Source organism: Girardinichthys multiradiatus, chromosome X (genome assembly GCF_021462225.1).
Source record: "Girardinichthys multiradiatus isolate DD_20200921_A chromosome X, DD_fGirMul_XY1, whole genome shotgun sequence".
Taxonomy (NCBI): domain Eukaryota; kingdom Metazoa; phylum Chordata; class Actinopteri; order Cyprinodontiformes; family Goodeidae; genus Girardinichthys; species Girardinichthys multiradiatus.
In genome coordinates, this window is record NC_061817.1 from 36,962,806 (window position 1) to 36,988,429 (window position 25,624).

A 25,624-nucleotide genomic window follows, 5' to 3' on the forward strand; every position below is an offset into this window, starting at 1 on the left:
TCTGCCACCATTAATGGTGAAGTAGAAGAACTACAACAAAATAGGAAGGTTCTGTTGGACAATGTTCCATCCGCCTGCTAATTTAAATAGGTTTAACTGAAAAGCAGGGATTTAATCTGAAAGAGACGGATTGTTCTTTAAAATGGCGTTTCTTAAAGGTTTGGTTGCATCCAACAATGTCCAGGCGGAAAGACTAGAAAACCCAAATAGACATTTTTCACATTATTACTTTATTACAAAACCATTTTGACTTAACAGTTTACGTTGTCAAGCTGGTTTTTTTTACAGCATTATTTAAGACCATCATTATTATTTGACATGGCTCCTCCCATCTTGTGCAAAATGCTGCTGGTGTTGTGAAGAAACAAAACGATCCCGTCAGACTCGTTTAAAGCCAAAACTCAGGAGGCAGCTGTGGAGCCTCTCTGCACCAGCACCGGTTCTATCCACATGTGGGAGCTGGTTCTGCAGACAACTGTTCGGATGGAGCAGAAGTGTAAGGCAGAATCAGCGTCCGGACTGTGCTCTTCGGGTCGTCTAAAGGCGGAAGAGGTTCTGGATGCTGCCCAAGTCTTTTAAAAAGAAAAGAAACAACAAAAAAGCAAAATGGGAGAAGTGAAACGAGCAGAGAAACCTGCAGCGAGTGAATCCCCTTTGGTCCAGTGGCTGAAACTAAAACCTGCTGCATGATGCTCCATGTTGTCCCCAAACTAATTACAGGAAGAAAAAAAAAGCGAAAGCTAATCGTTTTAACCTACAGTTTTATGTACAAACATCCAGAGGCAGAAACAGCACCTCGTTTTATCCACACAGATTGGAGGAAGCCGCAGGCAAACCAACGGGTTTCAACTATAAACCGGCTTCAGTGGAAAAGATGTTCTTAAAAAGAGAAGATCTGGCAGTAGATGACGCTGTGACGTTCGAGAGGTCGCCTCTGAGGAATAAAATCGTTTTAGCACCAGTAATAAAACCAGGAACCTGCTGTTTCTGCAGGTTCAGCTTGTCCAGGATCGGCTTCTGTTTTTCTGCCTTAAAGAACCACAACATTCAGAACCAGAATTGCTCAGCAGAGTCAGGGAATCTGGATAAATTAACCAAGACGTGGAACATACATGAGGAGTTTTAAGCTGTGTCTAAGGCTGACACCTCCAGGATCGCTTTGCCGAAATGTACGGCAGGAAATGAAAGGTTTACGTTTCCGACATTTGAAAAATTGACGGACTTTTGCTTGGAGAAGCTGTTGACTGACATCGAGCCTGAAAGCCACTCCTCTTCTTCCTATGTTTGATCCCTGAACTGTGGACTGAAAAAAATCAAAGCGAGTGAAATAAAACAGCAGAAAAGTCCAAACTTTATCATTTCTGATTAAAGTTTGATAGAAGAAAGCAGATATTCAGGCTGAATTTGTTGCATTTTCACCCCTGGAAAATGGTAGCACCTTTGAATTGCAGAGTTAAAACCCTAAAAACAAGTCAATCAAATTCCTGAAGATCTGGAGCCTCGAGTCTCATTAACAGGTCATGAAAACAGAAAACTGACTTCCATGAATCGACAAACATGATCCCTGCTGGGAACTTTTTGGGTATTAAATCTGTTCTTGTTTTTACAGATTCAGGCCTTTGACTGTACGGCCTGTGGGTCCAGTTTAGGGTTCTGCTGCTTCGAGTTTGCCCGTCTCCTTGTCCTGCTCTCACTGCTGTTCCTGATTGTTTTGGCTCTCCTCACTGCAGGGCTTAAAATCAGCCGCATCGGGGTCAGGATCGGGATCCGGCTCTGGCTGGGACTCCACGGCCGTCTCCCAGTCTTCCTCCTCTTCTTCATCGTCCTCCTGCTCCTGGCCTTTGTAGCTCTTCGCCGCATAGCTCTGGAGGAGGCGGAGCCGGGCCACAGCGCGGTCAATGGTCAGCGTGGTGATCAGGTTGAAGTCGTGCATGCTGATCAGGTGCAGCAGGAGGTTGCGGCACAGGTTGCGCTCCAGGATGACGGCGGCGTTGTGCTCGGTGAACAGCAGGCAGGCCTCATTCATCTGGTTGTCAGCGATAAAACTGGAAGGAAAACAAACAAATGAAAAACGTGCAAAGATTAAAAACCGTTACAGTACAGAATCCAGCCGAAATCAATCAAGTCTGCAGGCTAACTGCTGTAAGAGGAACAGATCTGCTGTAAACATCGTTGTCTCTTATTAGCGAGGGTCAGGGTCACCTCCAAAGAAAGGTGCTTCCTCTCTGCATCAAAATGGCCTCTGAGATTACTGGAGGTCAAGAACTTCAAGATGGGAGGTTCAGCTGCAGTGAAGAAGCTTCAGGTCTGGCATGTAGGATACAGATCATTTCTGGTATTTATTTCATTCATTGATTCATTCATCTTCTATACCGCCTATTCCATAGTGGGTCACAGGGGAGCTGGTGCCTATCTAATCCTGGGCGAGAGGCGGGGTTCACCCTGGACAGGTCTCTAGTCCATCGCAGAGCAACACAGAGCAACACAGGACAAACAACCATGTACACATTCATTCACCCCTAAGGGCAATTTAGAGACACCAATTAACCTAACAGTCATGTTTTTGGACTGTGGGAGGAAGCCGGAGTACCCGGTGAGAACCCACGCATGCACCTGCAAAGGCCTATTTTCATAATAAAAAATTGATCTCAAGTATATCCGGCTGGAAATTTGTTAAATCGAGGTCTAAAAATTAAACGCAGCGATGATTAAACAGACGCTCACTACAACTGGGACATCCAGTTATTTATCGATGCTCTCACGTGAACAAGAGTGAAAACTGTTGGAAAAGTGATGATCCAGGGGCGGGAGGCTCAATGGTAGACCAGGCGCACCATGTTCAGAAGCTACAGTCCTCAACGCTCCAGTCACCGGTTCGTTTCCAAGACGTTTCCTGTAAACCTACTGATGAATAAAAGGTCCCAACCAAACGAATCATGTCTGCAAACACCATCAGTTTCAGCTTCTCACCAAAGAGCAGATTATTCTTCACACAATCATTATTTTCCACAATACTGACGACTTTTAATAGACCTTCCCAACCAGCTAGCTCCAGGAGAGTCTCCACCTGAATACAGGAACCCAAGTGTCTGTTGCCACCAGTGCAGAGCTTGCTCCAAAATTGACAGCAAGTGTGAGTACATCTGCACACACATCCTCTTTCCCCAAAAATTTAAAAGACACCTGTGTGATGCAAACAGTGAAACACCCTGAGATCAACATCTTCCTTCAATCCAGTCACAGTTTGGTGATGATCTGTGGATTGTCCAGCATGGTGGAGCACCGTGTCACGAGGCTAAAGTGCTCAGAACACCGAACTTGAAACCTGAGGTCAGTTTTAAAAATGCTGGTGAGGAAACAGAAGTCATCAAACTGAGATCAACTCCAAGTATTCAGAAAATAAGAAGCAGCAGAACAGAGTACGCACCCGTGCTTCATGACGTGAAGGTTCCACAGCTTCATGATCTCCTTCTCGCCCTCGTTGACGTCGGTGAACTCCTCGATTTGCTGCAAGGAGGAGCAGACTGTCAGACGATATACAGTTTCAGATTAAATGCAGAGAAATGTATTTATTTTTATTCCTGTAAAGATTTTATTTTGTTCTGAAAGATTAAATTTGATCCGAGTTGTGAAGGCTTAAGAGAGTTGATACGAAAAACATAATAAACTTCTCTGAGCCAATGAAAGACGTTCGGATTGGTCGGACACGTCTCTGATTGGCTGTTAGATGCCATGGAGGAATCAAATCAAACAAATAATCTGCTCATTCCGACGACATTTCAATCTGGGACAGTTTAAAAGGACACAAAACCTCTTGTGAACTCGGGGAGCTGAGATTAAATTTCTCAGTTTCAGTTTATGGGATTAAAAAAAATAAAGACAGCAATTGAAATCAACAGAAGCCACACTGGGTCACATTTGAACCGGCTGTAACCCCAGGACTCCACCAGCACCAGGACTTTAAAACGAGCAGCCTGATCACACATTACTGCGAAAACTAATTCCTTCAATCTTCCCAATAATTTTCCAGCTATTTCCCTTTTTATCTTTCATCCTGAATCCATAACTCCTCTGACCTCAGAGGCCGTTTTATCAATAAGAAACACAGCCGGTGGAATCCTGGGGTTTAATCTGACGTCAACAGACCAGCAGCAGATACGTCCACGCTGAGTCGCTCGTTCTGGCATGATTCTTGTCACGCCAATCTGGAAACGTTAGAACACAGTCAACAGAAACCAAACTGTTCACAGGGGAAGAGAAACCACATACAGGAGACCCATCTGTTTTTCTCTGCTAACAGGATTAAAATAGTTTGGGGTGAGACTCTGATCAGTTATCTACACGTTGATCCTGCTAAGGTGAAAATAATTCAGGTTCTCCTCCTGAAACTCCTCCTGCTCCGACTTTAAATCAACTCTTTTCAGGAAATTTGGCAGCAGTTTAGACCAGGGGTTCACAAAGTGGGGGTCATGACCCCCCGGGGGGTCGCGAGACACCAAGTGATTTTCAGAATCATCGTGATGTGGCAGCTGAGGTGTATGGAGGGCCAAAAAGGACAAATTAAATACATTAATTTATCATGAAATAAAGAAATGTATCATTAAAGATCCCATTAAATTATTAAATTACTTTTGATGAAATCAAATAATCTAATGTCACAAAAATTTACAAATAAAATGAAATAAAAAAACATAATTACATCACTCTATATTTTATGAATTAAAAGAGAGCGTAAAAATTATATGTATTTTTAGAAGGTCGCCATTGTCTGGCACTGTTATTTTGGGGATCACAGTTGGAAAACTTTAGGAACCTCTGGTTTAGACCACTGAAGAAAACTGGGCCCGTGTTGCAGACATACTGAGCCCAATGACCAGATTCTGCTCCAAGGTGCAACCCACCTTCACCGTCTTCTCTTTGAGCCAGTCAGGGTCCCTCTCGTCCTCGCTGTCCACCTCCATCTCCTGAGCTCTCATCGGCATGCAGCTGTCGCTGTGGAAGTACAGCCGGTTGTGTCCGCTGATGTAGGTCCTCTGATGCTGCTCCCGGTCGCTGTCCTCCAGCTCCAGAAACTCGGACAGACTTGGCTTCGTCCTCTTGGGTCTGCACGGTTGAAAGGTAGCAGGTGAACCGTGACCCCAGCAGGGTGTAAATAAACGGACACAGGTGAAGGGAAGTGGGCGGTTACCTGCACACCAGGACGTGGGTGACCGCGGTCCTCTTGACGGGACCGTTTCTGCTGAAAGCAAAGCCGGGCTGGTTGTGGATGTCCTGAGGGTTCCCTGCGTACGAGCCGTCGTAACAGTTGTTGATGGAGACCTCGATCTTCGCTCCTTTAGGATGAGGCTGGAAAGCCACAGAGATACGAGTGATTCAGAACGTTTGTCAGCTGAGATGGTTTAGGGTAAAAAGAAAGGTGATCAGGATATAGAGATACTCGACTGTGGAAAAATAAAACAATCACATTTATTTTGGCCTACTGATCCAAGATCAATTTTTCAGCTGTGATGCCTCGGGTTTAAACCAGAAAGAGACGTCTACATGTTAAAGCTCGTTCTGGATTTCTCACCACGTAGTTGAAGATGAAGCGGGAGTGCGATAGCTTGAGGTGCTTCAGCAGACTGTACAGCTTCCTGCAGTTCAGCGTGCACCAGGGGCAGTGGAGGTCATCTCTGGCCTCCGTCTGCTGCCGCGTGTTGTTGTTGTACTGGAACTACAGAAGCAAAGAACATGAGGCTTGAGAGTAGAGTCCGAGAGACGCCATCAGGTGCACATCTAGGCGAGCCTCTGACCTGATAGAAGATTCGTAGCTTCTGTCGAGGCTCAACTGAGATTTGTTCTCTCCTGGTTTGAACGTCAGCATTCATGGATTCTTTAACTGCTGGAAGTAAGAGGACAAACAGCATCATCCTGCAGCCAGTTCACCTCTGAAGGGTGGATTAAAGTTGAAACTCAGCATTTGGTTTCCTCACCCTGGGTGTGTGTGGCTCTCTGTGTGCTCGGTCGGGTGTCTTGGTTGGTATCAGAGTTGCGAGTGGCCAGAGGTTTGGCCACCGGAGCTGTGGAGCAAACAGAGGGGTCGCTGGTCCATCGTAGGGTGAACTGCAGGGTCGGACCCTGAGAGAAACTTTCTAATGGAGGCAAACGCTGCAGAGCGACAGAGAAACAGTGTTACTACTTCTTACTACTACTACTACAACTCATGTTACTGTAACTGAGTGTTATTTTAGAGCTGGAAACCCTACAAAAATGAAATCACAATAAACCACAATCGAAGTCTCCTTGTTTTTAAAAAGCACATTTTTAAACAAACTTTTCTGACACAAAGAGCCCTTGGAAATGCCACCCATAAAACCATGCACTTCCACTTACGGATGATGACACAGCATCTGTTAAAACCCGTCACTTTCTATAACGTCTTCTGTCAGTACAAATATCTGATGTCTGCAGGTTGAATTAAATCAACAACTGATCCTCCTGCTTGTTTAGCTAAGATAAGGAGCTTCAACTTTCATTTGTTTTTTTTCCACCGTGTCTGAGCCAAATGCAGTGGCTGTCTCAGTGCTGTAACTTCCCTTCCACCCACCAAAGGTAGCATCAGCTTTAAGGGCCAGACCTCCAGACTGTCTCTATCTGTTGTGAGAAAACTAACCGCCTGATAGAGTTGGAATGGTGTGACTGATGGTGTCCTTGTCATAACGTTTTGGCATCTACATTAATGCAGCACAGCTAAAACCTCTCAAGTAAAATCTGGACCAATAATCTGGAAAAAAGTGAGACTTACACAACAGTGAGAACTGGAGTCCTAAGCAAGGGCAATAAACATTCAGTGATTGCTTCTAGAAATCTGATTGTTTTGAATTAGTTTTAATACAAGCAGTGATTCGATAATTTACAGACATACTGGACCCTCCAAAAACAGCTTATATTTCATCTGTGGAGTGCCGGTTTGTTAGGTCTCCAAGCTACTGCACTCAGACATTTCTTTGAAAAGTTCCTCATGAAAATTATGATATATTCCCTTTAATTAGAATTTTTTTACTTTAAAATTTGATAATTTTATATGCATATATCCTGCAGATACCTTCCCATCCAGGATGGTCTCCCAGGTCGCCCTCTTCTTCTTGACAGGACTCTCCTCCATCTCCTGCATGGACACCTCGTACTCCCCGTCAAGCAGCTGCAGGCGCCTGCACACAAACATCAGAGTTACAGCTTCTCACCTCTGGTTTCTGCGTCACAGAGACCACAGCATTGCTTTTCTGCTTCAGAAGGTGAGGCTTGTCTGAGTCGGAAGCTGCGAGCGAGTTTCACCTGTTTTTATCAAAGACAGTCATCTGAGCCACAAACATGATTTCTCCCTCCTCCCGAAGAGAGGAGCTCCTCCTCTTCCTGTTGACGGATTCGTCTGAAAAATCTGAACCAGAAACAAGGCGAACTTCTACATCATTTCAAAATGTGGAGATAAGACATGTCACTGAAGCTCAAACTCTTGCTTTGCTTTAAACACTTTCTCAAACATATAAACTGAAGCTGAATTCAAGTCAAATCCCAAATGTTTTTATTAAAAAAAGTCAAAAAGATCTAGATGGATTTCGCTGTAACTGCCTAAACTATACAATAAACTGGATTAATCTTTAAAAAAGTAAATGGAAGAGAAAAATACTCAAATGCTGAAGAAAAACATCCAAAGCTCTAAAGATGTAGAAGATATCTGCTCTGCTCACCTCTGCTGTGGTGGTTCTCTCCGTTGGTCAACCCGTTGATCTGTCCTCTAGAGCATCCAGACCTCGATACTCTGAAGAGCAAGGAGTAAGACTTGACCATGTGTGAGTTGCTGGGTTCAAACTCGCTGCTGGGGACCAGTAGGGTGGGGAGGGAGCCCAATTTGACCTGGACTCCAGCACTTGTGTCTGGGTTCAGAGGGACCTGCTTCTTCCCTGTTGGGACCTGTTTCACCGGACAGCTGACATCCTAAAAAAACAAAAGGAGGAAACCTCAGCTAAACCTGGAAGTAGATCTACAAGCATCATCCTGTACCTGAACACAAACCTTCCTCTTCTTGTGGCAGACTTTCACCAACAGGACCTCCAGAGAAACTGAGATCTGCTCATTCTCACTATCCTGAGACGGTTTTCCTGATCACAACAAGACAACACCACCTTTTGTAAGCCACGCTGAGGTAAACAGGAAGAAAATGCATCATATCAGCCACTGGAAGACGCGTGAGAGAGACCAACTCACCAGCTTTATGAAAGAAGCCGGTAAAGGTGAGCTGCAGATTAGAGGCCAAGCTGCAGGGACGAAAAACTGTGTTTTAAAATGCAGGATGAGGGTTGAGTTTTGTGCCATCGGAGGAGCATTTACCTGAGAGTCTCCTGTTCTCCTCTCATCTTTTCCACTTTGAACAGCAGATTGTCTACCTTGGAGGTTTTCCTGTAAATACAGACAAACATGAGAGATCATTCAACAGATTAAACAGTTAACTTGTTCAAGATTTAGTTCAACAACAAACTGTCCTTAGTGTGGCTTCTCTTTCCTAAAGTGGTAGCGCTGCATCATAATCCAGCTCAATGTATGACCCTTTCTATGCCCTAACCCTGACAATAACCCTAAACCTAACCATTACCAGTGCTTACCTAACCCTAACCTTAACCTAAAGTCAATTCACACCTTAGTCCTAAACCTAACCGTTAGCAAAATAGGTCGTGAGGACCAGCAAAATGTCCTCACTTTGGTACAAACGGTCCTCAATTTGATGGTGAAATCGGGAAAATGGTTCTCACTGTGATGCCAAGACAGGAACACACACACACACACACACACACACACACACATATATTGCACCAGATTAAAGACCCACTGAGATCAAGGCAGCACACGCCTTACTGGACAAGACCGACAGACAACAATGGCAAAAACAAGCAAGAGTTATTGTTACGGTAACAATTTAAGTCTTATCAGCAAATCCTCAATGAAACCATTTTAAGTAACTCTGAGGTTAAAAGTCCGAAAATATCCCAAAGTTCTGATGTTTACTGGGGCAGCTGGTTTCCATCAGGATGCTTTCATGGTTATCTACATATTTTATCGTTTTAGTATTTCTTGTCTCGGTTCTAGATTCAAACTACATCTCAATTAATTCAATCTTTAAACTGAATCTGTGGAAGTAGCTACAGATTAGGGTGATGGCAAAGAGGCCTTCCAACCTCAAAGAATACAGCTATTGAGATAGATATAATGATCAATAAACCATGTTTTAAAATAAAAAATGAAAATAAAAACAGAGTTGATCTTTTTACATTGTTTTATTATCCTTTCAGAGATGTCAGCCTCTCTTCCCATCAGAAAAACGATCAGAGATCTAAACCCGCTGCACTTTGAACAATCTGGGGATTAACTGTCCAAGACAACGATGAGGTAGAGAAGACAGCCCTGCAGCGGAAGGTGAGGGGAGATGAGAAGGTCATCAGAGTGTCCCTGTTCCTGCAGGAACAGACTGCTGATCTTCATCAGAAACGCCTCCAACCCATCTACGTGAACTTCATGGACTGCTGCCATCAGATAAACAAATCCAGCAGACTGTTACACGGTTGTTCTGCCTCAACATGCCGAGCTGCTACTAACATCACATATTTTACATTACTCATCTTGTTTTACGTGTTTTTATATTTTTAATAATTCATCACAATGACCCAAGAAGATCCTGGAGAAACGCCGTCTCCTTTTCCCGAATTATTTTAGGACAATAAATGGATTTTATTTATCCAATGCTAATCTGTATCGCTGTTTTTCACTTTTTAAACTTTACCTGTTAGTTTGAATTAACAAAAAATGTCCGATAAATCGATAAACATTATAGCATATGTGAATTTAGTAGATTCAATATGAACTCAGCCTTTTTACTGCAGTTGGACTGCTGAGTGTTTCAGAGAGAAAATGATGAGAAACTTGCTTAAACATCAATGATGTTAGGACCTAAAGTATTTTGTTAATTTGGTCGGTTTCAAACGGCTGCTTTGTGTGCTAAACTTAAACAAGTGGAGCAGTCACGTCTGGCTCAAATATTCTGCACGTTTGATTTACTCAGTTTGGACCCCTTCTCCAGCGGCCTCACATAAAACCGTCCAGCTTTAACCCGAGCAGAAACTCCAGGAAGAAGCCAGAGTAACTAGAAGCAGCTGTGGGCCTCTGCAGAGCCTCAAAACAGCCTTCAAATGGACCCAACCTTCCAGAATAAAAAGGCTTTATTCATGCTGGACAGCCTAAAAACAGAGAATACCTCAACCTCTGCTGCCGTTTCAAGCTGAACTCTTTCTAGTAATGCTCAGTTTTCCTAAAAATGGAAATAAATTCGATTTCCAGAGTAAAATGATGATGTTTTTTGCCTCTACATCCAGTCTCCTGGGTATTATTTAAAGTCAAATCGTCTGAGGTCAGATCTTTAGATGAGTAATTGCTGTGCCTTGTTTGTTGTTTGTGATTAAAGAAAATCTATTTCCTGACCTGAATAGAACTAGATTAAATCTACTCGTCTCGTCTCTGCTGTGCAGCAGAAACAGAAACTGAACTGAGGCCATCTGGATCAAACCTTCCACCTTAATTCAACAAGACACACTGTTTACCGCTCCACAGTCCTTTTCACACACACTTCAGCCCGAAAACCCGTCATCTTTTGCCATGTAAATTAAGGAATATGAGCGACAAATATTAAAATGTCCAAATCTCATATTTATAAGCTTCTTTTAGATTATTTCTTGAAGATCTTATTAAACATCTAATTTCTATAAATTGTGGTTCTGGTCCCCATTTGGGCCAGTACATCTTTATGAATAATGAGAGAGGATATTCTCTACTGAAATCCAAAATGATGTCCTGCTGGTAGATATTATTTATTGGGGCTGTTTTACCCCATTCCTTAAAGCAGACATGAGCAGATTCTAGAAAATAGTTTGAAATCGTTCACACCTGAAAAAGTTGGTTAGAAAACAATCAAAACTACAAAAGCATGAGAAGGGCAATGGTCGATACGGCCAGAAGCCACTTAGAAGTCCTCATGGAGACCATCCCAGAGTCGCAGGCAAGGACAAGAATGGTAACTCAAGGCTTCCGTGTATTTTGGTTCTCATTTTGGGACACCAAAAACCTGCTTCCAGAAAACCTCTGGAGAGACCGATTAAAGCACAGATGTCAAACTCCAGTCTGTGAGGGCCGGTGCCCTGCAACTTTCAGATGTTACCCAGCATCAACATACCTGTATCACATATTAAATTCATTTGGATTTCCTTACAGGAGTCCGACCTGTGAGTAATAGATGCCATGGAGGGTTGGCTCAGGAAGCTCCTTTCTGGAGGATATTTCAGATTTCTGAATCACTTTTCTTTCTTTTATGAATGAAATACAGACGTTTTCAGCGAGTGAAAGAACAACTAATATTTGAGTACTGCACCATTATTTAGCTGAATATGTTAACCTCTGACATCATCAACAAACAAGCTTCAGATGACTTATTTTACCATCTCACTCTAACCAGTCATTTCAAAAAATACAGCTTTACTAGGCCACATTTTTTACACCTTCTAAGTTTATTCGAAGACGCTTCCCCACACTTTAAACCCCCCAAAAAACCCTTGGTGAGCCGCACCCCTACATCCCTACGCTCCGCCATCTGTAACCTCACACCTTTTCGGTGCACCAAACCACAAGCAGCCCCACGTGTATCAGCACGATCTTCATTCTTTTGTGCAGCTTCTGACTCCATATGCAAAGCAGCCCCAACTGAAAAACGCTCCGTCTCCTAACTGATCTAACCGGCCCCCTCCACCTACAGCAGCCGTCATGTCGGTCTACTTTCACTCACGGTAACAGTTGACCTGCTTTCTAAGAGGCAAAAACAACAGGTTTCAATTTGCAAACATCTTACCTTTTGGTGTTGGTCCTCGAATTTCTGTGCGACATATAAGTGAGCGTTCGGTGCAGGAATATAGGCTGAAAAGCAACAAGGAGAAGAGAAGTGTCAATAATCTTTATCTCTACCACTCCAGTTAATTCAGTCGCTCTTTGCAAGGAAATGCAACACTCACAGCTATCAAGTTTCTTGTGCGGAGGAACCTGTAGATTTGTGTTGGCTCTGCAAATAAAACAAGCTTAGGTCATCAACACATTATGAACTCTGCATCATGTGGATAAAATCAAATCTGGAGAAAACTTCATGGATTAAAGTTAAAAGCTTAAAAACAATCAGAGAACACAGCAATTAGATTTAAAATATGAAACATGTTCTACTTTATTATTAGGTCTTCTCTCAGCTGTTTGACCTCTAACATGAAAACATATGAAAGCTTAGCTTTGTGATCCAGCTGCTTCATATTTTGCACATTTTGCCAGCAATAAACTTGTACTTTATGACTTTTTAACCTTTATTTAACCAGGAGAGGACTTATTGAGATCGAAGATGAGCGTCCCGGCCAGGACAGGCAGCAGCATCACAGCTTATAAAACATTTGACATGTAACAATCAAGACATTCCAACCATAAACGCTGATAATGCATCGAGACTAAAAGTAGCAGAAACATCTAAGAAGAAAGAAGCATTAGCAAAAGCACCTGCAGTCCAATGTGGGCGCTGCAAAGTGTTTAAGAAGAGACGTAAACATGCCCAAGATAAACTCCTGCAGATTTAAGGAGTTTTGTTCAAGCAGAGGCAGCACCAGTTCAGTACGGACCCTAAGAGCAGACCGTAGGAACAAGCCAAAGATGAGAGCTTCCAACGTGTCTCTGGGTGATGTGGGCCAGTACGGATGATGGAAGCAGAGCGAGAACTGCCTTAAAGATGAAGAAGGCCTCCAACCCGAGCATAATAAACAACGATGAGTAAAACCTTTAAGGTTTGAGAAGAACCTCAACACTCCAAGGTAATGAAGCAGATCACCATGGTCCAGCACAGACATGAAGGTCATGTTTAAATAAGAAGAATGAATGAAGCAAATAAACTGAAAGGAAACAAAAAAGCTACGCTCTTCGGGAAGCATCCAGACATTTAAGGAAAAGCAACCAAACAACCTGTCGATGTGAATTTAGGCCATAAACTCTGAAGACAGAGCTGTACTCCAGGCTGTTTCAATCTGGATTACATTAGATCAACTCCAGCTCTAAATCCAAAACACCTAAACTAGTGAAACCCAGACAGGATTATTCTGAAATTAAAAACTCATTAAAACTCAGTTTGCCATCTCCAAAACTTCCAATTTGTGAGACTCGAGAATGTGAGTTTCTTGACGATACCTAAACTGGTCAGATGTAGACTGGTAGAACAGTTCTGCATGTTTCTGACGCGACCCTGATCCGGAAAAATCCTGTTTCAAAAGCGCAAACTCTGTTTTAGGCAATTGTTCAACAGTAGCCCGTACTGGTGTTCTGCAAGCGTCAGGGACAGGGGAACAGAAGCTGACCCGCTTCTGCCATACCTCTGGTCCATCTTGGAAAGGGTAGTAAGGGACGTTAAGGCTATAAAATCAAGACGGGGTTGTGGAACAAGTCAAATGTAGTAAAACACTACAAAAGCAAAGACAGCAGCAGATCACAAGCAGGAAACACAGCTTTCTGATCCTCCAGTGGCCATCTAACCTCATAAACATTTCGTCGAGCAGAGTCTGATGCAGATAATAACATATTGACGATGATGCAACACAACTTTGCTTGCATCAGAAGCACTGACTACATTTGGAAACCCTGCATTTAGTACAGGGGAAGTGTTTCACATGCGTTTAGGAGCTGTCCCTAAAATAAACGGTCTTCACTGGTTGGTTTCTGTGTGGACGGATGAATTACCAATCACTGATAAATGATGGAGTGTATTCTAATCAGGAAGAACTTCACTGTTCGCAAATGGATCTGAATCTATTACTTTGGATTGCATTGGCAGAACTGGGCTGGTTTTAATACAATTTTGTCCGGGTTGGATTCTGTAAAACTGAATAACAGTTTGACCAGTTTTCTCTGCTAAAGTACCAGTATCTGTTATAAGCTGGACCTACATAAAATAATTTGAGGTCAATGAACCACAATTTTATTTTAAGACATAAAAGATTGGCTTTGCATGCCGTTGTACTCAAGTTATTTTACATGATGCTGCACCAATTACTGTTCATTTATTCAGATAAGTCACATTTTTATACAGATTAAATGTCAGAATTCAATTAAAGGTATTGTAGGTTTGAATCAAATTAATATCTTTGGAATATAAATTTGCTAATAGTTTTTGTTGTGAGATCAGACAAAATAAGGTAGTTATTTATTAAATGTAAAGTTAAAAAAAAATCATGTCCAATTTTAACCAGTCTAGGTGGTTTTAAAGTGGATCCTGTTTATTGTGGCCTAAGTGGCACAAAAAACGACTGAGTGACTAAAATCCAGCTTTGTCCTGTTTTTACAAACAGAATAAAGTTTTCACAGATCAAAAACTGTGTCTAAAATAAGATTTATTGATTGAAGAATAATTTCATTTAGCTTTGACCAGTCTAGGTATGCTGGTTTTCAGTTTGGTTCCCATCTAGTCTTGCCTAAACAGAAAACTAAGAAAATCACCATAGTGTTTACTTTTATTTTTACAAATACAATAAAGTTTTCACAAATAATAAATCATACTTATACGATGTAATGATTTTAAATAACTTTTAGAACTCTGTCCATTTTTAACCCTTCCAGGGACTGATCTGAAACTACTGTAGCCAAAAACGACAAAGCTATTTTATGGAAATCACAATTTTTGTGTTTTCACAAATATGATCACCTATTTGCAGATCATAACCTGGGTTTTAATGAGTCTACATGATGCAAACTGTGAAATAGCCGTTGACTTACGCCCTGAATCTGAAGCTCTGGATCAGATGCTTACGTCAATGATTTAATAACAAGGATTTAACACATGGGAATTAGTGGTAGATGAAAATCAAGGAGCAAAGCTTTGACAGTGGTTGCAGACGACAGTCTAACTGCTCCCCTCATCTCTACAACTGCATGGCCACTGTGAAACATCCTGTTATGTTAAATTAAGCCCTCAAGACGTGCATCTCTACACATGCAGCTCGGTGACAGTAGGGACTCACTCTCGAAGGCCTGCAGGAACAACTCGTGGTCGGCCTGAATCAGCTGCATGTTGGGCTTCTTGGCTGCAGCGGAGGGCGGCTGGTACAACCCGTTGGTTTTTCCTCCAGGACCGAGACCCACATGGTGTTGGCCTCCACCTGAGGAGCTCTGCTTGTGCGGAGCCATGGAGGTCAAAAGCTAGAGCAGAATAGCAGTGAAGCTGGCTCCCCCACCTGACGTAGGGTGTAGTGGGAAAGAAATAAATAAATGAAGAAATTCAGCTGCTCTTCTTCCTTTGTCAAAACAAAAGAGGCAGCGATGGTCGAAAACCAATCGCTAACTATAAACACCCATCAAGTCCTCATTTTAAAGATATGTAACTAAATTTCTAACTTATTGCATTTGAGCGACAGAGTTCCGTTTTTTATTAATAACCCTGTTTTAGCGGTTAGCAGGTCGAAGAATGCGCGGAACAGAACAGCCTCCGGCGAGCTGAGGCGGAAACCCCGGGCTAACCGGTTAGCATCGCCCCGACACCGGGTTTACACCCTGAAGGACGGTAAAATAACCCCACGGCCACACGGAGAAACGGAAAAAAAACCTAAACCGGCAGCACCACAATCGGTTTAAGGCAAATAATTAACGGAAAATGCATATCATTGTCGCCGAGTGACTGTTAGCAAGTTGGGTTTAAAGAAGGAGCCCCGAATTAGCCCCGATCATATCCGGTCAATATTTTCACAATAAACTCAGTTGAAATTTAAATTCAACTGCAAATTGTCTTTGATTAATGTGATTTGAAAAAAATACAAGTTAATCTTAAAAAAAAAAATAGCACCTTCATTCTAGACTAGCAATGCTCACAGAGAGATAGATTTTAGGTGTTTATCTCTGTTACTTTTTCTTTTACAATTATGGCTTACAACTAATGAACTCACAAAATTTTGTGTCTTAGAAAATTTGAATATCACATAACACCACCAAAAAATTATATATATATATATATATATATATATATAATACAGAACTGTGATGTTATGGCCTACACAAACACGGGGCACACAGCTGACTTGACAGTTTCCCATTACACCGCCACTGACAGCTGGCTCAAGTAGAAAAAGTATGAAAAGCTGATCACAGAGAGCTCCTTCCAGCATATTAATGGTGACATAAGTGGAAGGAAACGTGGTAGAAAAGGTGCACAAGCACTAGGGGACCAATGGTAAAAAAAAAAAAAAGGTTTGTAATATCAGGACATCTTTTACATTTGCATACAACTACTGCATCAACATGGTGTAACAAGAAGGTATTCAGCCTGTGGCACTGCTGATGTATTGAGAATGCCCTTGCTTTAATAGCAGCCTTCAGCTCGTCTGCATTTTCGGTTCTGGTGTCTCGTCTTTCTCTTGACAATACCCCAGAAATTCTCTGTTGGGTTTAGGTCAGGTCATTTTGCTGGCCAATCAAGCTCAGTGGTCCTTATGGCAGGTAAAATTATTCAGTGTGTATACTTAAAAAGTGTCATAAATGTACTAATTATATTCTAATTTAGAGAGATACACTTTACACGTGTGAATGTAACACCTTTGCTTTTATTTTGAAGGGTTAAATAGATGCTTTCCTCCCTCTTTGCGCTAACTTCAGTGACCTGAATAATGTACGCTGCCGCAGAAGGATGACTCGTGTTTACAGATCCCGCCTTCTAATTTCTTTACCCAATCACTGCGTTTGCTGCTGAAATGCTGAGCTCCTATTGGTTGCTACCGAGTTTAGAAGCAGGAGGCACAGAGCTGAGGCGCGTTTGCCGCCTCCTGTTTAGTGGAGCCAAGCGCCTTCATACATTCGGTCCAGTGGAAATCATTGTACACTATAAGCTAACATTATTTTTATTCAGATTTCTATGTTTTCCACTTTTGAAATGCAGCGTAGACTTTAAGCTAATAAAATGACCAGAGTTCACAGTCAAAATGATTATGCAGTTTTAAAATTTGTGAATGAAAGACTATAAATTATTATTATTTATTAATTATTATTTATATAATTCCCTTTTGGGATTAATAAAGTATTTTTGAATTGAATTGAAAACAGAAAATGAAAATGATAATTAGAATATTTTATACGTTTTAAAAGCTTTCATTATAAATTCGGTTTATTTGTATAGCACCAATTCACAACACCTTATCTCAAGACACTTTACAAAGTCTGTTCAATCCAATCATACAGATTCTAAGTCTAGTACATCCATTCCAATTTCATCCTAGTTATCAAACAATGCAGTTAAATTAAGTTTATTATTCAAATTGGTTAAAAGTTTTTCTATCTAAGGAAACCCAACAGATTGCATCTTGCAGTGACTTGCAGCATTCACTCCTCCTGGATGAGCATGTAGAGACAGTGGACAATTCCTTTCATTGACTTTGCAGCAATCCCTCATACTGAGCATGCATGTAGTGACAGTGGAGAGTAAAACTCCCTTTTAACAGGAAGAAACCTCGTTGTTGGCCGCAGCAGCAGCTCAGCCAATGCCCAGCTCCAGGAAGGTGTCATCGCTAAACACAGAGCCAGGCCAGATGTAGCTTCTAGGAAGAGAAAAAACAGAGAGAGTACATAAAAAAGGTGAAATGACAGCAAATAAAGCAGATTTTTGAAGTAGTATGTAAATGTAGCATGATGATATTTAATATACCTTTTAAATATTTTCTTTGTTTTTGCTCTTGATAACCTCTGAGATGCTGGATATCTACTTTTAGACCAAATCCTGACTGATTGTGACCCATTCTTGAGTTGTTTGGAGATGATCAGAATTTGTTGGCTTCTGTTTCTGCACCTATTTGACACTAGACCCCTGGTTCTCAGATCTGGTGGGTTTCCTGTTTACAGGCCCAGAATTCCAGTGTTTTGATTTCCTAGCCACTTTGTTATCATTTTAGCTTTGTGACATGCTGGAAAATCCACGGATCATGACCAAATGTTTGTGGACTGTTGGAAGAAGTTCCTCTTGGAGGACGTTTCAGTCCTCTTCTCTATCCATGGCGGTGTTAATGGGCAAAAGTCAGAGGAAGCCCACTCCCATGGAAGCGAAGCAACCCCACAAATGGATTCTTTCTATCTATCGCTCTCTATCTCTATCTCTATCTCTCTCTCTCTCTCTCTCTCTCTCTCTCTCTCTCTCTCTCTCTCGATTCCAGGCCATATCCCACTCTGACAGAGCCTTCTTTGGTCACGGCTGGAGATTCATGCACTGTGTGAACATATGATCAGTGCAGCTAGGGTGAAGTTAGAAGCTATTTCTGTCCTCATTATGTTTTTGGGTCAGTGGTTACGCCTCCTGTAGGCAGCAGCAGCAGCAACTTTAAAACTCGTTTCTAAACCTGTCTCAGGAAGTAATTGCCATGCTACTTTTCCCTTGTTCATATACAGGGGTTGGAGAATGAAAGTGAAACACCTGTCATTTTAGTGTGGGAGGTTTCATGGCTAAATAGGACCAGCCTGGTAGCCAGTCTTCATTGATTGCACATTGCACCAGTAAGAGCAGAGTGTGAAGGTTCAATTAGCAGGGTAAGAGCACAGTTTTGCTCAAAATATTGAAATGCACACAACATTATGGGTGACATACCAGAGTTCAAAAGAGGACAAATTGTTGATGAACGTCTTGCTGGCGCATCTGTGACCAAGACAGCAAGTCTTTGTGATGTATCAAGAGCCACGGTATCCAGGGTAATGTCAGCATACCACCAAGAAGGACGAACCACATCCAACAGGATTAACTGTAGACGCAAGAGGAAGCTGTCTGAAAGGGATGTTCGGGTGCTAACCCGGATTGTATCCAAAAAACATAAAACCACGGCTGCACAAATCATGGCAGAATTAAATGTGCACCTCAACTCTCCTGTTTCCACCAGAACTGTCCATCAGGAGCTCCACAGGGTCAATATACACGGCCGGGCTGCTATAGCCAAACCTTTGGTCACTCATGCCAATGCCAAACGTCGGTTTCAATGGTGCAAGGAGCGCAAATCTTGGGCTGTGGACAATGTGAAACATGTATTGTTCTCTGATGAGTCCACCTTTACTGTTTTCCCCACATCCAGGAGAGTTACGGTGTGGAGAAGCCCCAAAGAAGCGTACCACCCAGACTGTTGCATGCCCAGAGTGAAGCATGGGGGTGGATCAGTGATGGTTTGGGCTGTCATATCATGGCATTCCCTTGGCCCAATACTTGTGCTAGATGGGCCAAGGACTACCAAACCATTCTTGAGGACCATGTGCATCCAATGGTTCAAACATTGCATCCTGAAGGCGGTGCCGTGTATCAGGATGACAATGCACCAATACACACAGCAAGACTGGTGAAAGATTGGTTTGATGAACATGAAAGTGAAGTTGAACATCTCCCATGGCCTGCACAGTCACCAGATCTAAATATTATTGAGCCACTTTGGGGTGTTTTGGAGGAGCGAGTCAGGAAACGTTTTCCTCCACCAGTATTACGTAGTGACCTGGCCACTATCCTGCAAGAAGAATGGCTTAAAATCCCTCTGACCACTGTGCAGGACTTGTATATGTCATTCCCAAGACAAACTGATGCTGTATTGGCCGCAAAAGGAGGCCCTACACCATACTACTAAATTATTGTGATCTAAAACCAGGTGTTTCAGTTTCATTGTCCAACCCCTGTAGCTAGTGAGTAGAATACCTTCATAAAGACAAAGCGATTCCTCTTCCACTTTATATTCATATTTTTGGGGCTGGATTCAGAGTAGAAGTCAGTTTTTACTATATGTAAAACTGGGAGCAGTATGTTTCAGTGAAACAGACCAGTTTCAGGTCAATTTGGCCTCTTAATGAAAAAACAGCAAAAAAGTAGCAAAAAGCATTCACACCTCATGATGCAATCACTAAAAAATAAACAGATGTAATAAAATCAGATGAAAGCAACAGAATAAAAATATTTTACTCTTTAAACTGTTTTAAACTGTTCTTGCAGATTTATCATCTTAAAATGTTTTCTTCATATCAGCCACCCATTTTAACATTTAACCAGTTAACCAGGAGAACCATCATAACAGATGCAGCCATGAAAAGTGGCTCTATTACCATTAATATAATTATCAGACTGATGGCTATGGAGGGTCACACAAGAGCTCAGTGCAGATACATTAAATACAGAGATATATAAACTCTAGAGGAAATGAAATAAATGATAAAAGTAACAGTATGTACATGTATCTGTATGTACAACCAATTTTACTTGTTTTTATATAAAGAAAAGAAAAAAGGGAAGGCAGGTTGTGATAATTCATTTAAGCTAATTTTGTTTCCAGCAGAGCAGCTGAAAGGTGTTTATTGTGTTCATCAGAAAGAAACTGTTTGAGTGGCGGCTAGTTCTAGCTAGCAGTGCTCTGTAGCGCCAACCTGAAGGTCAAAGTCTACACAGCTTGTGTTCAGGATGTGTGGCGTCTGCAGAGATGTTAACTAACCTTTTCTTGACCCTTGACCTGTACAAGTTCTGGATGGAGGTCAGGTCAGCCCTGATGATTCATTGTAGTTTGGACATGTACTGTTTTGTGGATGAGCCGGGCCACACAGAGAAGGATGAACACTGGCATAGACTAGCATTGGTTGCCTCCAAAGTTTCCAGCCACCATCACTTTGCATCCAAACTGACTCATATGCAGAGGATGACTGCATGAAGACTGGGATCAAAATGTCCTCCACGAACGTCTTCTACCAAGCAAGGAACAGTTTGGTAGCGATCTGTGGATGTATCACAAGGCTAATGTCTTCATGCTGGTTGTTTTTTTCTGTAATTCTCCCTCTTGGGGGTAATGAAACTTTTCCGAGTCAAAAGTCAGGACATTCAAGTCCAGAAAGTTCAGTTTTTGAAGAAAGCATTGCAATCATATGGGATAAGAATGTAGGTTCATACTGAGATCTACATGTAATGAAGGGCAAAAACTGTTTTCTGTGCAGCAAAAAACATTTCATTAAATATTACAACAAAATAAATAGAGGTCAACAAAATCAGAACTTGAATTAAAATCACATTTATTAGTCAATATATTTCCTTTGATATTATGGCCATAGTTGTGTTTTGAATGAACACACAGAGTGAACAGTACAATGATAATAAACAGGAGACTGATCTGTTACAGCAGTGATGGAGAATAAAATAATGTAAATAAATACAACACATTTTAAACACGCGACACAGACAGGACAGGCATTAGGGAACTAAAGTGTGGCATAAAGAACAGATTCTCTCTCTTTCTTGTATCAAACATAAGTGTCCCGCTCCAGTCCTCAAGGGCCGGTGTCCTGCGGGTTTTCGATGCATCTCTGCGGATTCACACAGGCCAAATACCTCTTCAGCGTGTCAGAAAGTTCTGCAGCGACCTGCTAATGAACCATCATTTGATTCAGGTGTGTTGAACCAGGGAAATAACTAAAACAGGTAGGACACCAGGCACTGAGTACCAGCTTTGGACCCGTCTGGTATAAAACCTTAGAAAACTCTAAACACACAGAAACAATAAATACAGAAAAAAAGATAAAGTTAGATTTCTGTCAGTGTTTGTGAGCATTTTATTTTGGATTTTAACCAGGATCATTAGAAACCATTAGAACTACAGATATCTGTGGGACTTATTGTGAAATGTCTGTAACAAGATCAGTTCTGGTTAATGAACCTCTGCAGTAGTTAGAACCAGTACCTGAGATGGACGAACCAATAAAGACCAATATACCAAAGAAACCATTCTGAATCACCTTCAGAACCTCAGATTTCTTTAGATAATGATCCAGAACTGGGATATTTAACATACAGTGATGTTGACATACAGGGGTTGGACAATGAAACTGAAACGCCTGTCATTTTAGTGTGGGAGGTTTCATGGCTAAATTGGACCAGCCTGGTAGCCAGTCTTCATTGATTGCACATTGCACCAGTAAGAGACTGTTGCATGCCCAGAGTGAAGCATGGGGGTGGATCAGTGATGGTTTGGGCTGCCATATCATGGCATTCCCTTGGCCCAATACTTGTGCTAGATGGGCCAAGGACTACCGAACCATTCTTGAAGACCATGTGCATCCAATGGTTCAAACATTGTATCCTGAAGGCGGTGCCGTGTATCAGGATGACAATGCACCAATACACACAGCAAGACTGGTGAAAGATTGGTTTGATGAACATGAAAGTGAAGTTGAACATCTCCCATGGCCTGCACAGTCACCTGATCTAAATATTATTGAGCCACTTTGGGGTGTTTTGGAGGAGCGAGTCAGGAAACGTTTTCCTCCACCAGTATCACGTAGTGACCTGGCCACTATCCTGCAAGAAGAATGGCTTAAAATCCCTCTGACCACTGTGCAGGACTTGTATATGTCATTCCCAAGACGAATTGACGCTGTATTGGCCGCAAAAGGAGGCCCTACACCATACTAATAAATTATTGTGATCTAAAACCAGGTGTTTCAGTTTCATTGTCCAACCACTGTACGTCTGTTGTCAGAAATAAAAGAATTAGCTGAGCTAAGCTTTAAAACATGAATAAATAAATTTATATTTCAAATATCTTCAAGCTTGTTAAACAGATAAAGTGCCACGCTTGCTTCGAGAACCTGTCCTGGTTTCATGTTAGAGCAACAGAGAGACCCAGATTGAAAGCAAAACACCACAACTCACTGGACGGGACGTGTTCAAGGAACGTCTGGTTGACGTTCCAATCATTTGGCACTCAACCTTCAAGTGGGAGCAGTCTGACCATCATCCAGGTCAGGCGTGAGGTTTTTAGTGTTTTCTTAGTAGTATGTAGGCCATGAGCAAGATGAGGCCCACCGACAGGCCTGCAATCACAAACTGGTGGATGGAGAGGACGTGCTCCAGAGTGTGGATCCTCTCCTCCATGGCGCTGGTGTGGAAGTAGTCATAGACGCCGGCTGCAATGCTCCACACTGCCCACACGGCGTCCACCACCAGCGGCATGGTGGGGGAGGGTCAGCCGCAGGTCGCACAGGCTCCGTCAGAGCCTGGAAGAAACATAAGGCAAAACCGAAAAGTAAAGGTGAGAAGACAGAGAGGATGCATTCATATTTAACATGTTTGACTTAAGTTTGAAATTAGGAGTGATGGAAGTGATGTACAGGTGTACTTAAAATAAATCACTGAAATTTTTGTTTCATTCATTCAATTTTAAAGAGAAACTCCTATATTACATAGATTCATTACTCACACGGTGTATAATAAACCCTTATTTCTGTCACTTTTGATGATTCTGGCTTACAGGGAATAATTAAAAGTCAAATATATAAAACTCACCCTCATAAGCTAAATAACTCCAAAAACCTGCAAAGGTTTCCTGAGCATCTAACTGGTCTCTCAGTCTGGGTCAGTAGGAGACACGATGATGGAGGACTGCTGACTGGGCAGATGTCCAAAAGACAGTTACTGACACCCTCCACAAGGATGGTAAGCCACAAAATGTAATTGCAAAAGAAGCTGGTTGTTCACAGAGTACTGTATCCAAGCATATTCAAAGAAAGTTGAGTGGAAGAAAAAAAGTGTGGTAGAAAAAAGTGCACCAGCCTCAGGTATAACTGTAGCCTTGAGAGGATTGTCAAAAATAATCTATTCAAGACTTTTTGTGGGAGCTTCACAAAATGTGAACTGAGGCTGGAGTCATCAATAGCCACTAGGCACAGCTGAATGAGCTATAAGCGTCTCACTTCGGGTAAGAAAACTAAAGAGAGCTAAACTGTTGTTCAGTGGTCCAAAGTCCTCTTTTCAGCAGAAAGTGAAGTTTTCATTTCATTTGGAAATCAAAGTCCTAGAGTTTGGAGGAAGAGTAGACAGGCACAGAATCCGTGTTGCTTGAAGTGCCTTGTGAAGTTTCCCCAGTCAGTTATGATTTGGGGTACCATCTCATCTGCTGGTGTTGGTCCACTGGGTTTTCTGAATTCCACTGTCAACGGAGCCATCTACCAGGAGATTTTAGAGCACCTCATGCTTCCTACTGCAGTCAAGCTTTAAGTGGATGCTGATGTAATTTTTCAACAGGATATGAATCCTGCCCACACTGCCAAAAGTATATACCTATGCAGAATTGGCCAGAAAAGAGGCTTGACCCAAATCCCGCAGTGAAGATGCAACTGGAGAGACTGAATCGGAATAAGGCTGCAGGTCCAGATCATGTCAGCCCTAGAGTCCTGAAGGTCTGTGCAGAGCAGCTCTGTTTCTGATTCTGCAGCACCTCTTCAACCTTAGCCTGGCCCAGAAGAAGGTTCCGGTGTTGTGGAAGACCTCCTGTCTTGTTCCGGTACCAAAGAAAACTCACCCATCAGTCCTCAATGACTATAGACCTGTTGCCCTGACATCTCACATCATGAAGGTCCTAGAGAGACTCCCGGTGGACCACCTGAGTAAGCAAACAGTAAACCATCAGGACTCCCTTCAGTTTGCTTATTGCTGTGGAGTTGGAGTTGAAGATGCCATCATACACCTGCTTCAACAAACCCACTGTCATCTGGACAAAGCCAGCAGCACTGTGAGGATCATGTTCCTTGATTTCTCCAGAACATTTAATACAATCCAACCTGATTTGCTTTGTCAGAAACTCCAGAAGACTCAGGTGGAGGCCTCAACAATCTCCTGGATCAAAGACTACCTGACAAACAGACCACAGCTTGTGAGACTGAAGAGTTATGAGTCTAACCAGGTAGTCAGAAGCACAGGAGCACCACAGGGGACTGTACTCTCACCATTCCTTTTCACTCTGTACACCTCAGACTTCCAGTAGAAGACAGACTCCTGTCATCTGCAGAAATGCTCGGATGATTCTGCAGTCGTGGGGTGGATCAGAGATGGACAAGAAGCTGAGTACAGGAAGGTGGTGAACCGCTTTTTGGCATGTTGTGGAAACAATCATCTCATTTTGAACGTGACTAAAACAAAGGAGATGATTGTAGATTTTAAGAGAAACAGGAATAAGTCAAACACTATTTCTATCATGGGAGAAGAAGTGGAGGTGGTGGAGGAGTATAAATACCTCGGTGTTCACCTGGACAACAGACTAGAGTGGAGATGCAACTGTGAAGCCATCTACAAGAAGGGACAGAGCAGACTGTACTTCTTGAGGAAGCTTAGGTCCTTTGGTGTTTGCAGCAAGATGCTGCATATCTTCTATAAGTCTGTTGTGGAAAGTGTGATCTCTTCTGCCATCATCTGCTGGGGAAGCATCAGAGCCAGGGACTTAAAAAAGCTCAACAAGCTGATAAAGAAGACTGGTTCTGTTCTGGGGACTCCTCTGGAACCTCTGGAGATCCTTCCTGCCCACAGCCATCAGCATCTACAACGGCTCTTTGAGGAAACCCTCATAATATGAGCTACAACAACATTTCATTTCCCTTTGGGATTAATAAAATATTTTTGAATTGAATGAATAAACTATAATCAAAAGGGAGATAAGACATCAGTCAGTCATTTTCTACCGCTTATTCCATAGTGTGTCACGGGGAAGCTGGTGCCTATCTCCAGCAGTCT

General features: G+C 42.3%; 1 protein-coding gene across 2 annotated transcripts; it reads right to left on the reverse strand.

Moving 5' to 3' along the window:
* Nucleotides 1-209: 209 nt before the first annotated feature.
* LOC124862344 (polycomb protein suz12-B-like) lies at nucleotides 210-15,801 on the reverse strand. 2 transcript variants are annotated; one of them, XM_047356204.1, is made up of 16 exons: nucleotides 15,108-15,801; nucleotides 12,084-12,130; nucleotides 11,924-11,988; nucleotides 8,368-8,436; nucleotides 8,245-8,294; nucleotides 8,053-8,138; nucleotides 7,728-7,974; nucleotides 7,315-7,417; nucleotides 7,085-7,190; nucleotides 5,973-6,147; nucleotides 5,793-5,878; nucleotides 5,570-5,713; nucleotides 5,189-5,346; nucleotides 4,902-5,103; nucleotides 3,428-3,507; nucleotides 210-2,045 (listed from the first exon to the last, which is right to left on the reverse strand). In XM_047356204.1, the coding sequence occupies exons 1-16, from the start codon at nucleotides 15,271-15,273 to the stop codon at nucleotides 1,691-1,693; spliced, it is 2,139 nt and encodes a 712-aa protein (XP_047212160.1). In that variant the 5' UTR covers nucleotides 15,274-15,801; the 3' UTR covers nucleotides 210-1,690. The 2 variants fall into 2 exon arrangements, with proteins under 2 accessions (XP_047212160.1, XP_047212159.1); XM_047356203.1 differs by having other exon boundaries at nucleotides 5,793-5,881.
* Nucleotides 15,802-25,624: the final 9,823 nt, after the last annotated feature.